The sequence below is a fragment of the Lactuca virosa genome, chromosome 5 (assembly GCF_052849685.1).
Source record: "Lactuca virosa cultivar CGN04683 chromosome 5, Lactuca_virosa_CGN04683_v6, whole genome shotgun sequence".
Lineage (NCBI taxonomy): Eukaryota > Viridiplantae > Streptophyta > Magnoliopsida > Asterales > Asteraceae > Lactuca > Lactuca virosa.
Genome location: NC_136430.1, coordinates 321,083,281 through 321,097,247, shown reverse-complemented (window position 1 = coordinate 321,097,247; position 13,967 = coordinate 321,083,281). Strand labels below are relative to the sequence as shown.

Sequence of the window (13,967 nt, the reverse complement as noted above, 5' to 3'; positions counted from 1 at the left end):
TCTTTAGTGAAAGTTTTTCAAATACAAATATTCAAAAATGGTTCCCATGGCTTTAAAAAAAATAAAATTTTGTCTTTTAATTTTTTTTGTCTTGAAAGAAGGTCCCTATGGTTTGAAAACTTTTGATAGATATCCTTTAACTTGGTTTTTCTTCTGTTAAGTTTAAACATGTTAAAAAATCGTCTTTTACATAGCACAAGGACTATTTATGAAGTTTTAAATAAAGCATACACCGATCCCACTCACTTTGGATTTCTTCTTGGCGGAAAAAGAAACAGAAACAAAAATGTGCGTGTGTATGTCGTGAGTCGGCGATGAGAGAAAGAGGGAGGCTGGAGCTACCCTTTCGTCGGCGATGACATTAGAATAAGCATTTCGATTAGCTCTGATTTCGTTGTTTGTCATAGTTCGATGATATTGTATCTCTTCTATGTTTTCTCTAATCGAATTTTATATCTCTTGTTGATGTTTGTGTACAGATTAGGGGAAACTGCACCTACTTGATTTGATCAAATGGGTGGTGTCAAAATTAAAATACCATTTTCTTGTTTAATGATTGTTTGTATTTCACAGCCTACCTTCACCTTCACGCTCACCCTCATCACTCCCTTTGTTCATGTCTCGCAACCTAGACAACCCAGTTCAAACAAAAATGGCGCTATCAGTTTTCAAGAGTCCTGTAGGAAGGAATCACTATTGGAAACGACACAATGGAAGGAATGAAACTGAAAACCACAGGTAGAAGATGAATCTTCATTCAAACAGAAAGATGATGTGTATTCGGAATGATTTGGATCGAAACGATAAGCACATATGGTCAAACGAAGGTTACAAATCGCTCTCAAAGTCCCAGTCGAAGAGATTTCTTTAACTGTTGGAGATATGATCTTGAAAAATGAATTTAGCGCCATTCGTAACGATTACCCTCTTCTCCTAACAAGAAACTTAATCCACAAAATCTCTTCAAGTCCATGTCTTTCTCCTTTAGGTAGAGACATCCAACAGAGAGATAGATCTAGACCCATTGAGATCTTGGGGCATTCTAGTAACTTCACAAAAAATAAAGAACTCGTGAAGGAGATTGGAATCACGTTAAAGAAAGGAATCGAACCGATTCCAATTCATGGTGGACTTGGTGGTGCTTAGTACTTTAGAAACATCAATGGTGAAAGTGTTTCGATTGTAGAACCAACTACTGAAGAACCATTTGCACCCAATAATTCAAAAGGGTTTGAGGGTTTACCCCTGGTTGCGGTATGATCCTCGCCGGTGAGGAATGGAGAAGAAGGTGGTCGGGTCGAAAGTAGGGGATGGTAGAGGGAATGTTGGGGATTCGGATGAGGGTGTTACTAGAACCAAACATTAAGCGCCAAATAGAGGGCCTAGTAATGATCGGAGTTGCAGTTGTCGTTGTCGGAGTTGCAGAGGTAAAGGAAGATGGAGGCGGACATAGGAGCTTCCAAGATCGCCAAAGTCGTGCAACATGAAATGGTTGATACTTTGGGTTGTTAGGATTTTAGGGCTTGTTTTTAATTTAAAAAATATATGGTGCTTGTGGTATGTAAAAAGATATTTTTCCCTTGAACATGTTCAAACTTAAGGGACCAAAAGTGATCAAGTTAGCAACAAGGAAGATCCATTAAAAGTTTTCAAACCATGGTGACCAACCTTAAAGATACAAAAACATTAAGGACCAAACTTGATTTAATTTCAAACTATAGAGACCATTTTTGAAGATATGTATTTTCCAAATGATTTTGTCTAATATTAGTGGGAGTTATTAAACTTACACATAGACACGTGGGAGTTATTAAAGTTACACATAGTTTGCAATTCAATAAACTCAAAAAAAAAAAAAAAATCTCAATTTTTACCATAATCTAGTGTATTTTAGGATTTATTTAACTTCCTATTTTAGCAAATACATGATAGTTGTTTGGTTACCAGATCACCTATTAGAATAACATATCCAAATCCATAACGTTTTCATGCCACTTAGGATAGATGCTCATGAATTGTACCACCTTGGTTACTAGATCACCTATTAGAATAACAAATCAAAATCCATCGACATACATCAATTTACACAAAAACAAAGATACAAAATAGATAACCAAACAATCATCTTGCAACAAAAACAATGAAAGAACACCTAAACAATACCTTCAACGAGCGAAATCAGATTGAAAAATCTAAGCTCTCTCACCACGAATTCTACGAGCGAGTTGCATATCCTTAAGCATAATAGTGGCTCTCTTAACATGAATCACGTATAAGTTAGTACCTTCAAACAATCCAAATATGTACACATCAACCACTGCCACCTAGAATGCAGCAACAACAGAGCTCTGAAATCGAAGATCTGTTCAAAACTGGGTGTTTCCTGATCAACAACTTTTTCTCATACTTTCTAATTTCTTATTTCTCGCAGAGCTACAGTTCCTGGTCTGAATTTGTGTGGCTTCTTCACTCCTCCGGTTGCCGGAGCAGACTTCCTTGTTGTTTTAGTGGACAACTGCTTCCTTGGAGCCTTTCATCAGGTGGATTTCCTCGTCGTCTACTTAGTACGAGCCATTGATGTTCAATTAGAGGTTGGAAATTATAAGAGTGTAAAAGAAAATTTCGGAGGTGAAAATACCTAGAAGGGAGCTTTCCTAGCGGCATCGGAGAAAAGGTTACTTTCTTCTTCAACTTCAGATCTAAACATGGACCGGAAAGTCTATAAAGTAAAGGATCTAATCCACCGATTCTTCCATTTTATCTTATGTGGCTTTTTTTTGGTAAAGGAGGGCGACAGCTCTATTAAAATTTTATTAAAAATGAACTTATGTTGCATTTTATTTAATGACATGGTAAATGGATAAGCCGTTTACCCCTTCTAAATTTCAAAAATGACTTTTTAAACCCGACAAAACCCACATTATGCCCCTAAGAAGCCAAAAAAAATATCAAGTACCATTTAAACTAATTCGAAAAAGTTTGTTGGGTTAGAATGACATTAGCCATTTATTTTATTGTAAGTAAAATCTTTTACTCTTATGACACTCATTTTTATTTATCCAAGGCCCAAATTAAGTATGTTATGGCGTGAAAATGATCAAGACCTTCGGTTTATTATATGTATTGATAAAGGTTGTAACTTATCAGCAGAAAGATGTAACGAATCATGGTCATCTCTGACACTTACGAAATACCGAGATTATATGCTCAAAGCCAAAACCATTTGAAGTTTTACTGGTTATTTGACATAATGCATATACATATTTATATATTGGGTAAATATGTGTTGTACATATTTTTTAATTCTTGAAGCATGTTTAGATCTTAGACCAAAATACTTGTGGTACCATACTTTATAAAACTAGAAAAAGAATGGAAGAACATCTATTAACATATGTTTCTTACATCCATCCAATTATTACAATTATTTAATCAGTCACTTGAAAATATATTTCAAGTATGATTTATTTAATCATACACTCGAAAGTTATACTTCATGCGAGTGCGAGCAAATTATTTCATATATGCAACTTCAGTAAGGTTTTTGCCCAACATAGTTGCCGGGGGGATCATAGTTGCACGTCACGAACCATGCACCATTATTGCATTGAACTCTTGCACAACCAAGACGAACCGAATTGCGCCAAACAACTTGAGTATAATGCCCACACACTTTGTTCGGAGCACAAGTGTTTGAATTATAATCATAATTGGCCTTCTCGCCAACCCACATGTTCACAGCATCTACACCGGTCATGACAAACCCTGAACCAGAGGCAAGATTTTCACCATAGGGACGGTTTTGGGAGTGCACCATCCGACAGTCACCACGTCTTTGATTGGCATAATTTTGTGCGAAACTAGCCACACGACTATCCCATGTCATGGGCCCCACACCAACCTGAGCTCGAGCTCGATTATGGGCATTAACAAAGTCTTGTGGCGAGTTTTGTGCTTGAGAAAAGTTGATAATTCCCATGAATATAGCGAGAAGAAGTAATTTGTTGTTCCCATGGCCCATTTTTTATTTTGTTTAGTGATAACAAAAGATACTTAAGGTTGTTGGAGTTAAAGGGTGATATGAGTGAGAATTTATAGGAAGAAATTATCTAGAATATAGAATTCGATTGTGACCTTGTATATACATAAAAAAGATATTACAAAATTCTAATTCTTCTTTCAATGTAGACTTTTAAAACTTTTCCAATCGTTTTGGTCCTTGTTGTTTAGTGACTTATTTTTTCCCGGAAATTCTTAATCGTATGGATACAAATGAAGGACACATCATATAATTTTGAGTAAAGTACAGTTTTGGTCCATATGGTTTGGTCAAATTCGTACATTTGACCCAACCTTTTCAATATTGACAAATCGTTTACCTATGGTATGAAGAAATTATAGTGTTGGTCCCTGGTGCATATAGGAAAAACAATTATACCCTTTTTAATTTCTTATCTTTGACTATTTATAATTTTTAGTAATAGAAATTATTAAATAAGGACCCACCTTCCCATACCCACCCACCCCCATCGTCTACATCTCCAAAGCACCACCTTCTTCCATTCCATAAGTTCCACTACTCAAACCACCATTTTCCTTTATCTTTTTCATCACCGACACTCACACCACGAGCGACCGAAAGCTAGAAACCTCCTCGTCGACCTGAACCTAGAAACTTTTCGCCTCCCCATTCATAAAACTTGTTTATATAAATTGTTTTCGGATTCCATTCTTTTTCCTGATCCAAACAAAATAACAAATATCCATGGGTGACGCTCCTCCTCCCTCACCTGTGACATTCATGTTCACCATCGTTGTTTTACTCTCCAAAATATCAACATCTTTTATCACCTCTATGGAATTGGTGCAATAGAAACCCCCTCATCTTGGCACCACTATATTCTTCCTCAACATCGATGTACGTTTCTGGATCATTAGCCTCCTCCTATAGAAAAATTGAGTAAATATGTGATGTATTCCTGTAGACATCTCATCGAACAGTTTGTAGTCGTCATTTAGTATGTGATTTTTAATTACTGGATCTATACTTGCTGTAATGGAGTGCCAGAGAGGATTTGAGAATTTGAAGTTAATTGAAAGTCGTCACAAGGATTTATTGCATCTCTTATGGCTTTGACAATCACAAAACTAACTAACTGCATATATATATCTTCTCCATTTTTGGTCTTGCTTTGTATAGCGTCATAATCTTCCACCAAGATTGATTAAAACCCATCAAAAAAGTCATCACCAATTCAAGGAGGCTCGAATAAGTTTTGGTGGGTACCATGAGAACATGAACATATCTCTTGGGTTCGGTTTGGCAATTGTTTCATTAGAAAATCTAGATACCGTGAGAAAACGAAAATATCTTCTTTCGTGTAACACCCGTTTTCCTGGACGAATCGGATTATGGTTTCAAGGAGTCAAAATGGTGGATTATGGGACGAAATGAGCCTCACGACGTAAGACATAGAGGATCATGATGTGCGATGGGCTAATATGAAAACTTTTGTTCGGGACTGGTCTCACGACGTGATACATAGAGGTTCACGACGTGAGAACTGATGCAACCCAAGACCATGATCTTTTAGGGTTTCCTTCGTATTTAAGTACCACTAAACCCATTTTAGGGTTCATTATCAGCCTCCAAAGCCTCTTTCACCTCAGAAAATCCTAATCTTCATCCTTTGTTTGATTCTTGGCCATTTTCGAGCAATTCTTGGTTTGAAGAAGAAAAGAATAAGAAGAAGAAGGTGATCTTTTGAAGAGGCTTGCCAGGAATCATCATCATCATCATCACCTTACATTATTTTTGGACCTTTATAAGTGTCAAAGCTTCCTCCTTTATTGTTATTTGTGGCTAGATAAAAGTTTTGTCCCACTTTCCTCTTTGGTTGAACAAGTTTGAATGAATGGAAACCATAAAGTTGTCAACTTTATTGGTTATAAGGGCCTTAAGAATATCATGAAGTTCAGATCTAGTGAATGGTTGGGTTTTGGAACCTTCCATGAAAGTTGGATGGCCTTTTCTTCAATTAGTGACCCAAATGAGATCTAGACATGTATTAGACATATATGTCTTAAAATAATAGACTTTCAAGTGTATTATGGAGTTATAAGACCTTCTGGAAAGTTAGAGTGAAAGACTTAATGGATTAAGGACTTAAATGTTGGATTTTGGGCTTCAAACTGTGCTCACGACGTGATACATAAGGTCTCACGACGTGAGGATTGAATGAACCCGTTTCTGTTAAGCTCCTTGGGGCTCACGGCGTTAGAGAAGGATGCTCACTGTAATTTTTCATGTATGAGTTGGCTGAGTTGAGTCGAGATGAGTTGCAATCAGACTGAGTGATTTATCACGAAATGACCAAGGGTTGGTCACGATGTTAGGCTGAATATTTGGCATTATAGGATGTTAACTTTGACTTTGATTGTTGACTTTTGGCTTGGGTTGACTTTTGGTCAACTTTACTTTTTAGAAGGTAGACTTAGGGTTTACTTTGTGTGGATTGATAGGAGGTGTCGAGCATACATCTTTTGGAAAGAGAGCAGTTAGTTGTGGTCAGCTTTGCGATTCAGGTGAGTCTCCTCACAATACCTGTGGGTCGAAGGCACCAATGTCGGCCCATTAGGATCTATTATATGTTAGCTTTCGTGCGGGCTATTGCATGGTATGTTGGGCTAGGCCCATTGTATGATGAGTTAGGCCCATTTGTATGTTAGTTTGGGCCCGTGGATTAGGAAGGGATAGGCCCAATGTATGTTACGTAGGATGCTAGCTATCTTTATGACTCTTGCATTGTATGTAGGGCTAGGCCCATTGGTTAGGAAGGGTTAGGCTCATTATTGTTAGTTGGGCCCAATATGAGGGCTAGGCCCAATGATATGTATGGTATGTGGTATTTTGGGGAATCTCATTAAGATTTGTGTTACAGTTTTATGGTTATGGTTTCAGGTACTTCCGGTTTGAAAAGGAAGGGCCCGGCTTGATCGCAGTGCATCCACTCATATTTCCGCAACTTTATGATTTTGGAATTGTACACTGATAACTAATTTTACTTTGATATACTTTTGAATTATTGAAAAGGATAAATGGTGTTTATGCTTGAATTAAAAATGAAATTTTTACCTTATATTTTTTGGGACGTTACAAGTTGGTATCAGAGCTTTGGTTTAAGGGATTCGGATACACTCTCGGTTGTGACTGAACTCAAACTGAGGAGTTGGTAATCTTTTAAAAGAAAACGAATTTCTAAAAAGACTCTTGTATATAAAAGGGGGGTGTGATGTGTGCAATCGGCCGAGCTCAAGTAAGTGATTCCCATAATACCCATACATGTTGATATGTTATATGTGTTGGATTAGTGTCTAAGCTCGTAACTATATTTGGTATGTACGTGACCCGGTTGTGCATGGTCCTTTTGGGTTGCCTTCACCAAAACAACTTGACAAGGTAATTTGATGTGAGAGAGAGAGAGAGAGGATAATATGATTTATTAATATATTATAAGAATAATATATTAAAGGAGAAATCATATTTATTTAGTTAGTATTAGTCATAAATTAATTAGGAATTAATTTGGTGACTAAAGGAAATTAATTAAATAAAGGGGCATAAACTGTCAAATGTATGATAGTTGAGTTTTGGGCTGGGAAACCTAATGGACTAAGGGGGAACGAAATTATGATGAAGGATCATCATATTTTCATCCAAGGCCATAATCCAAGAGGTTCCTTGGGCTGCTTGGTGACTAAGCTGTCCATTAGGGTTTAGACTGAAACCCTAGCAGCCTACATTATAAATAACACCCCTAGCCTTCAATTTTCGGCCACTTGCTTCCCTAGAGAAACCCTAGGCCGAAATTAAGCATCCTCCCTCCTCTCTCATAGTTGCCTTCTTTCTTGTGGTGTTTGTAAGCCATTAGAGGAGTTACAATTGTGACTCTAAGCTCCAAGAAAGAAGATTCAAGCTTCCATTGAAGAGGTAAACATCTAGATCTGATGTTATATGTTAATTTCGAAATTATGTATGCTAGATTAGGGTTTGCAAGTCTTGGATTCATTGCATGTACAATAGAGAAACCTAGATCCAAGCATTAGGGTTTGTATGAGCACATAGGATTGTTCTTATGCATAAAACCCATCAGTGGTATCAGAGCCTTGATTGGTTTCTGTTGTATGTGATGTAATTGTCGTGTTTCTGCTGAAAACCCTTTTCCTGGCCTCTGCCCGACTCAACTCGGTGAGTCAGTATCTGGACTCGGCGAGTTGGCCCAACTCGGCGAGTCCAGGACTGACTCGGCGAGTTCGGGAGTCAGACAGAGCATATCTCGGGATTTTCTTGCTGTTTTGCTATTGGATAAATGCCAAAATCGTTTTTTAATAATAAAATCCGAATTTTATTGTATTTAAATGATTATCCTTACCAAAACAAAAGATAATTTCAAATCTTTTGAATAATAGTTTCTTTATATGATAAATATGGATTATTTAAATTAGTTGGTAATTATCTTGTGACTAAAATTGGATTAGGTCAAATATAGATAATCATAAAATTAATTATTTAATTTATATTATTTGTTATTTGATCCCTTGTGTTTTGAAAAGTTCAAAACTTGCCCTCAAGTTTTGAAATTTAAATTTTGTGATTAAAAGTTTAATTTTGAATGATTTAAATTTCAAACCCTTAGAATTTTACAAGTTTAAAATTCAACCCTATACTATTATATTATTACAAGATTAATTAATATATATGTATAAGAATAAGCTAGTCTTATCGCTAGTAGGACTCATTCACAAAGCCAGTCTATAAGGTGGGTATAAGGTTGCTGCCTATAAAATGGCGCTTAATGGGTGTACACTCACACCCACCGCTTGCTTGACTGGTGGAGGGTCGTTAGCCGAACAGATAGGATAGGGCACTTAATTCCTCATTACAAGTATAATGAATTTACAAAGTAACCATAATGTTTTACAAATTCCCAATCTTAGTTACTTTAGGGTAAAATGTGAAAAATGATGCTATTCCATGGAATTACACTTTGCACCCTTGTCAAACGTTAGTGGAGCGTGCGTGGTTAACCAGCACACTAATTTGGGATTGACATTGGTGGCGAAGGGTGGCTCGATGTTTATCATAGATCAATGGAGCGTGTGTGGCTAACCGGCACGTTGATTGGGTGATAGAGACATTGAGTGCACCATGTTGTTTCGCATGGTTATTCACAACTTGTTTGCGATCCTCGGTATCCCAGTCGCAAATTTGAAGTGCATATCGAGATTTAAATATTCCATTGAAAAGTTCAATGAATCTCAAAGGAATCTAGGAGTTTTCCAATACATTTAAAACTTAAATTCCTTTCGTTTTTCATGGTGAAAATTAGTGAATCGTCATTCACTTACCTTCAAATTATTTGCATTTAGATTACAGCATCCCTTTTCTAAGTTGTGAATAATGTTGTTGGATCCTAGCCCTAATTTTTCAATTGGGAATTCATTTCTAATCAAACTTTGTTCTTTTCTTTTTCAGATGTCTGCTAACAATAACAATGCTTCTGGGTCATTCTCGCTGATGAACCTATGTCAAAAGGTGACATTTGATGGGTCGAATTTCAACGAGTGGATGAGATACATTCGTATGATCACTCGCTACGAGGACAAAGAATATATCCTCGATGAGAAGCTTGAAAAGGTCATCCCAGATGTCGCTACTCGTGAAGAGTTGGCCGCCTTTGAGGCCCACGAGCGTGATGCTACGAAAGTTCATTGCATCATGCTGGCCACCATGAACCTCGAACTCCAAAAGTCCTATGAGGACATGTATCCATATGAAATGCATCAAGATTTGTTGGACAGATACCACCAAAGCGCGAGGCAAGAGCGCTATGAGATCATTACTAACATGATCACCGCTAAGATGGGGAGTGGAGAATCCCTAACCTCTCATTTGCAGAAAATGCAGAGGTATGTTGATCGTTTTCTCAAACTTAATGTTAAGTTTGATGAGGATTTGGCTATCGACATCATCCTCCACTCTTTGCCTTCCTGCTACAACCAGTTCAGAATGACCTACCACATGAATAAGGTAGAGGTCTCCTTGAGCAAACTTCAAGGACTGCTGAGAGCAACCTCAAGGACAAATATGTTGCATCATCCCCTGCTGTGGCTGCTCCCGTGTTGGAAATTGGCCAAGGGAAGGGAAAGAAGAGGAAGGCTCCTTCAAAGAGCCACCAAAAGGGAAAGTCCCGTGATGGTTCATCCTCTAGTGGGACCAAAGCAGGTTCTGCTAAACCCTCCTCTGGCCCTAAGGAAGCAGAGTGCTTCTATTGCCACGAGAAGGGCCACTGGAAACGAAGCTGCCCCAAATATCTGCAGGACATTAGAGATGGGAAGATAAAGCCCACCTATGCAGGTATGTATTCTATTAAATCTAAAAGCTCATCACTTGCTACTTCATGGGTTCTTGATACAGGATGTGGTTTCCACATTTGTTCTGATTTGCAGGGCCTAAGAAGAAGTAGGGAGGTGGAACATGGGAAGATAAACTTTATTATGGGAAACAGAAGATCGTCACCTGTGACCAGAGTCGGAGTTTATTCTTTAGTGTTGAGTAATGGGTTAGGATTATATTTAAATAATTGTTGCTATTCGCCAGATATGGCAAGGAAAATCATTTCTTTTCATGGATTATATAAACAAGGTTTCAGATATTCATTTGATAATAATAATGGTTCTATTAATGTTTATTTGAATGGTGTTTTTTATTTCAATGCATTACCTTGTAATGGGATTTATGAATCTGTGTTAATTGTTGATAATTTGGGAAATGATGTGTTGAATATTGATTCGTCCAATAGTTTGGACAAAGCATGCTTGTGGCATTGTCGCCTTGGCCATGTAAACAAGAAACGCATAGCCCAACTCCAAAAGGATGGAGTCTTGGAGTCATTCGACCTTAGGGACGATGACGTGTGTGAATCTTGTTTACTTGGGAAGATGACCAAGTCACCATTTACTGGCACTTGTGAAAGGGGTGAAGGTCTATTGGATCTCATACACACCGATGTGTGTGGACCCTTTAGATCCACCACAAGGGATGCTTGCCGATTCTACGTGACTTTTACGGATGATTATAGCAGATATGGATATATCTACTTGATCAAGCAAAAGTCAGAAACCTTTGAAAAGTTCAAAGAGTTTAAGAATGAAGTGGAGAATCATCTGGGCAGGAAAATCAAGATGCTTCGGTCAGACCGAGGAGGAGAGTACTTAAGTCTTGAGTTTCACGACTATCTAAAGGAATGCGGAATCGTTTCGCAATTGACGCCTCCGAGAACGCCACAATTGAATGGTGTGGCTGAGAGACGTAATCGGACCTTGTTGGACATGGTTCGTTCTATGATGAGTTGGGCTTCGTTACCAATAGCTTTCTGGGGGTACGCCTTAGAGACGGCCGCCCATATCCTTAATTTAGTTCCCACCAAGAAGGTTGCCAAAACACCTCACGAGATGTGGACAGGGAAAGCTCCCTCGTTGGCGCATATCAAGGTTTGGGGTTGCGAGGCTTTCGTAAGACGAGAGACTCACGACAAGCTCGAACCTCGTAGTGAGAAGTGTTATTTCATCGGCTATCCACAGAAGTCCTTTGGCTATCTCTTCTACAGGCCGAGTGACAATGTTGTTTTCGTTGCGAGGAGAGGCGTTTTCCGAGAAAGAGAACTCATAAGCCAAGAGGACAGTGGGAGGCAAATTGATCTTGAAGAGATTCAAGAGCAAAGCGAGGAAGGAACTTCTAACACTGGCACTCAACCTGAGGAGGAAACTCCTGTTGAACCTGTTGACGAGTCCTTACCTCTTAGACGTTCCAGTAGGGCTAGTGTTCCACCCTAGTTGTATGGATTCCATATTACTACTGAAGGGGATACATTTATTAGTGATAGTACACTAGTAAATTTAGACGAACCTAGCAGCTACAAGGAAGCCATGGCAGGCCCGGAGTCTGCTAAGTGGAAAGAGGCAATGGACAGCGAGATTCAGTCCATGTACGACAACCAAGTTTGGAATTTGGTTGATAATGTGTCGGGTCGTAAGACAATCGGGTGCAAGTGGATCTTCAAGAAGAAGACAGACATGGATGGGAATGTGCACACTTATAAAGCGCGATTGGTTGCGAAGGGCTTTACTCAAACTCCTGGAGTTGACTATGATGAGACCTTCTCACCAGTTGCGAAGATAAAGTCTATTAGGGTAATGCTCGCAATAGCTGCGCTTCATGATTATGAAATATGGCAGATGGACGTGAAAACCGTTTTTCTTAATGGAAAGTTGGCTGAGGATGTTTACATGAATCAGCCGAAGAGTTTTGTCGATGCGGAGCATCCAAATAGAGTGTGTAAGCTTGAGAAATCCATTTATGGGTTGAAGCAAGCTTCTCGCAGATGGAATCTTTGTTTTGACGAGAAGGTCAAAGAGTTTGGTTTTCTGTGAAGCGAAGATGAGTCATGTGTATATGTCAAGGCCAGTGGGAGTATAGTGAGCTTCCTCGTATTGTATGTCGATAACATACTACTCATAGGAAACGACGTCCCAACCTTGCAGGAGGTTAAGTCCTGGCTTGGGAAGTGTTTCGCTATGAAGGACCTCGGAGAGGCTGCGTATATTCTGGGAATAAGAATAGTAAGAAACAGAAGTAAGAGACTGATAGGACTCAGTCAGGATACATACTTGGATAAGGTACTAAAGCGTTTTAGTATGGAAAATTCCAAGAAAGGGGAGTTGCCAATCCAAAGCAATACCAAGTTGAGTAAGACTAAATGCCCGAGTACAGAGGCAGAAATAGCTGCTATGAGCCGAATACCTTACGCTTCCGCAGTTGGCTCTATCATGTATGCTATGACTTGTACTCGTCTTGATGTGGCCTTCGCTTTGAGCATGGTCAGCAGATATCAAGGGAACCATGGTAGAGCACATTGGATTGCTGTCAAGAATATTCTTAAGTACATACGAAGGACCAAGGAATGGTTTCTAGTCCTCGGTGGGAGTGATGACTTAAGGGTACGAGGGTACAGTGATGCTAGTTTTCAGACGGATCGGGATAATTACCGTTCGCAGTCAGGCTGGGTATTTACCCTTAACGGAGGAGCAGTGACTTGGAAAAGTTCCAAGCAGGAGATTGTGGCTGATTCAACATGCGAATCAGAGTACATTACGGCAAGCGAAGCGTCGAAAGAGGCTATATGGTTGAAGAACTTCATTGGAGACCTTGAAGTTGTTCCATCCATAAAGGAGCCCATGGAAATTTTCTGTGATAATGAAGGAGCGGTTGCCTTAACCAAGGAACCAAGGGATCATGGCAGGTCTCGACATATCGACAGAAAATACCATTTTATTAGACATCGGGTAGAAGAGGGACTCCTCGTTGTGAAGAGGGTATCGTCAGAAGATAACCCAGCAGATCCCCTTACAAAGGGACTGAGTAGGGTCAAGCATTTGCAGCACGCTAGGAGCGTTGGGCTAAAGGACGATATTAGTTTAGATTAGATAGGTAGGTAAATTGTAATAGATAATTTTGTATTCAACATTTGATGATAAAATAAAGGTGTGTTATTTATAAGAAAGGTTACTATCTTGTGTTGATTGTTTATCTATTGTTTCTATTTTGCATGTTTTGACTTCCTGAATAATAAGATTATTCAAACAGTCCACAATCGCTCATATGTTGGAAGTACATATGAAGGAAGATTGTCATGAATTTGTTTGTAGAATGTCTAAAAGGTTTTAGACATAGCAAAGGATTGTTGCAAAGTTCATGAGTGCTTATGGAATATGATTTGAGCATTGGAATAAACCCGCGCTTGCTAGTATCTCTTCATGAAAGGTATCATAAGTGATCGCAAGATGATAAAATCATATAATCTTTAAACCTAGAGATATGGTTATTGTTTGCTAGTTGATTATACATT

At 38.7% G+C, this 13,967-nt stretch overlaps 1 protein-coding gene and 1 long non-coding RNA gene across 3 annotated transcripts; both read right to left on the bottom strand.

Annotated features, from left to right (window-relative positions):
- Positions 1 to 2,011: 2,011 nt before the first annotated feature.
- LOC145116565 (uncharacterized) lies at positions 2,012 to 2,787 on the bottom strand. 2 transcript variants are annotated; one of them, XR_013712185.1, is made up of 3 exons: positions 2,639 to 2,784; positions 2,164 to 2,557; positions 2,012 to 2,041 (listed from the first exon to the last, which is right to left on the bottom strand). It is a non-coding gene; the product is annotated as an uncharacterized LOC145116565 (long non-coding RNA). The 2 variants fall into 2 exon arrangements; XR_013712184.1 differs by having other exon boundaries at positions 2,012 to 2,557; positions 2,639 to 2,787.
- A 451-nt stretch (positions 2,788 to 3,238) lies between these two features.
- Positions 3,239 to 4,058, bottom strand: LOC145115376 (pathogenesis-related protein PR-1 type-like). Its single transcript, XM_079051662.1, has one exon. It carries the CDS (start codon positions 4,019 to 4,021, stop codon positions 3,533 to 3,535), a length of 489 nt encoding a protein of 162 aa, XP_078907788.1. The 5' UTR covers positions 4,022 to 4,058; the 3' UTR covers positions 3,239 to 3,532.
- Positions 4,059 to 13,967: the final 9,909 nt, after the last annotated feature.

Bases quoted from the DNA above. Each gene is read 5' to 3' on its own strand.
- LOC145115376 (XM_079051662.1), bottom strand. From the start codon at position 4,021: ATGGGCCATGGGAACAACAAATTACTTCTTCTCGCTATATTCATGGGA.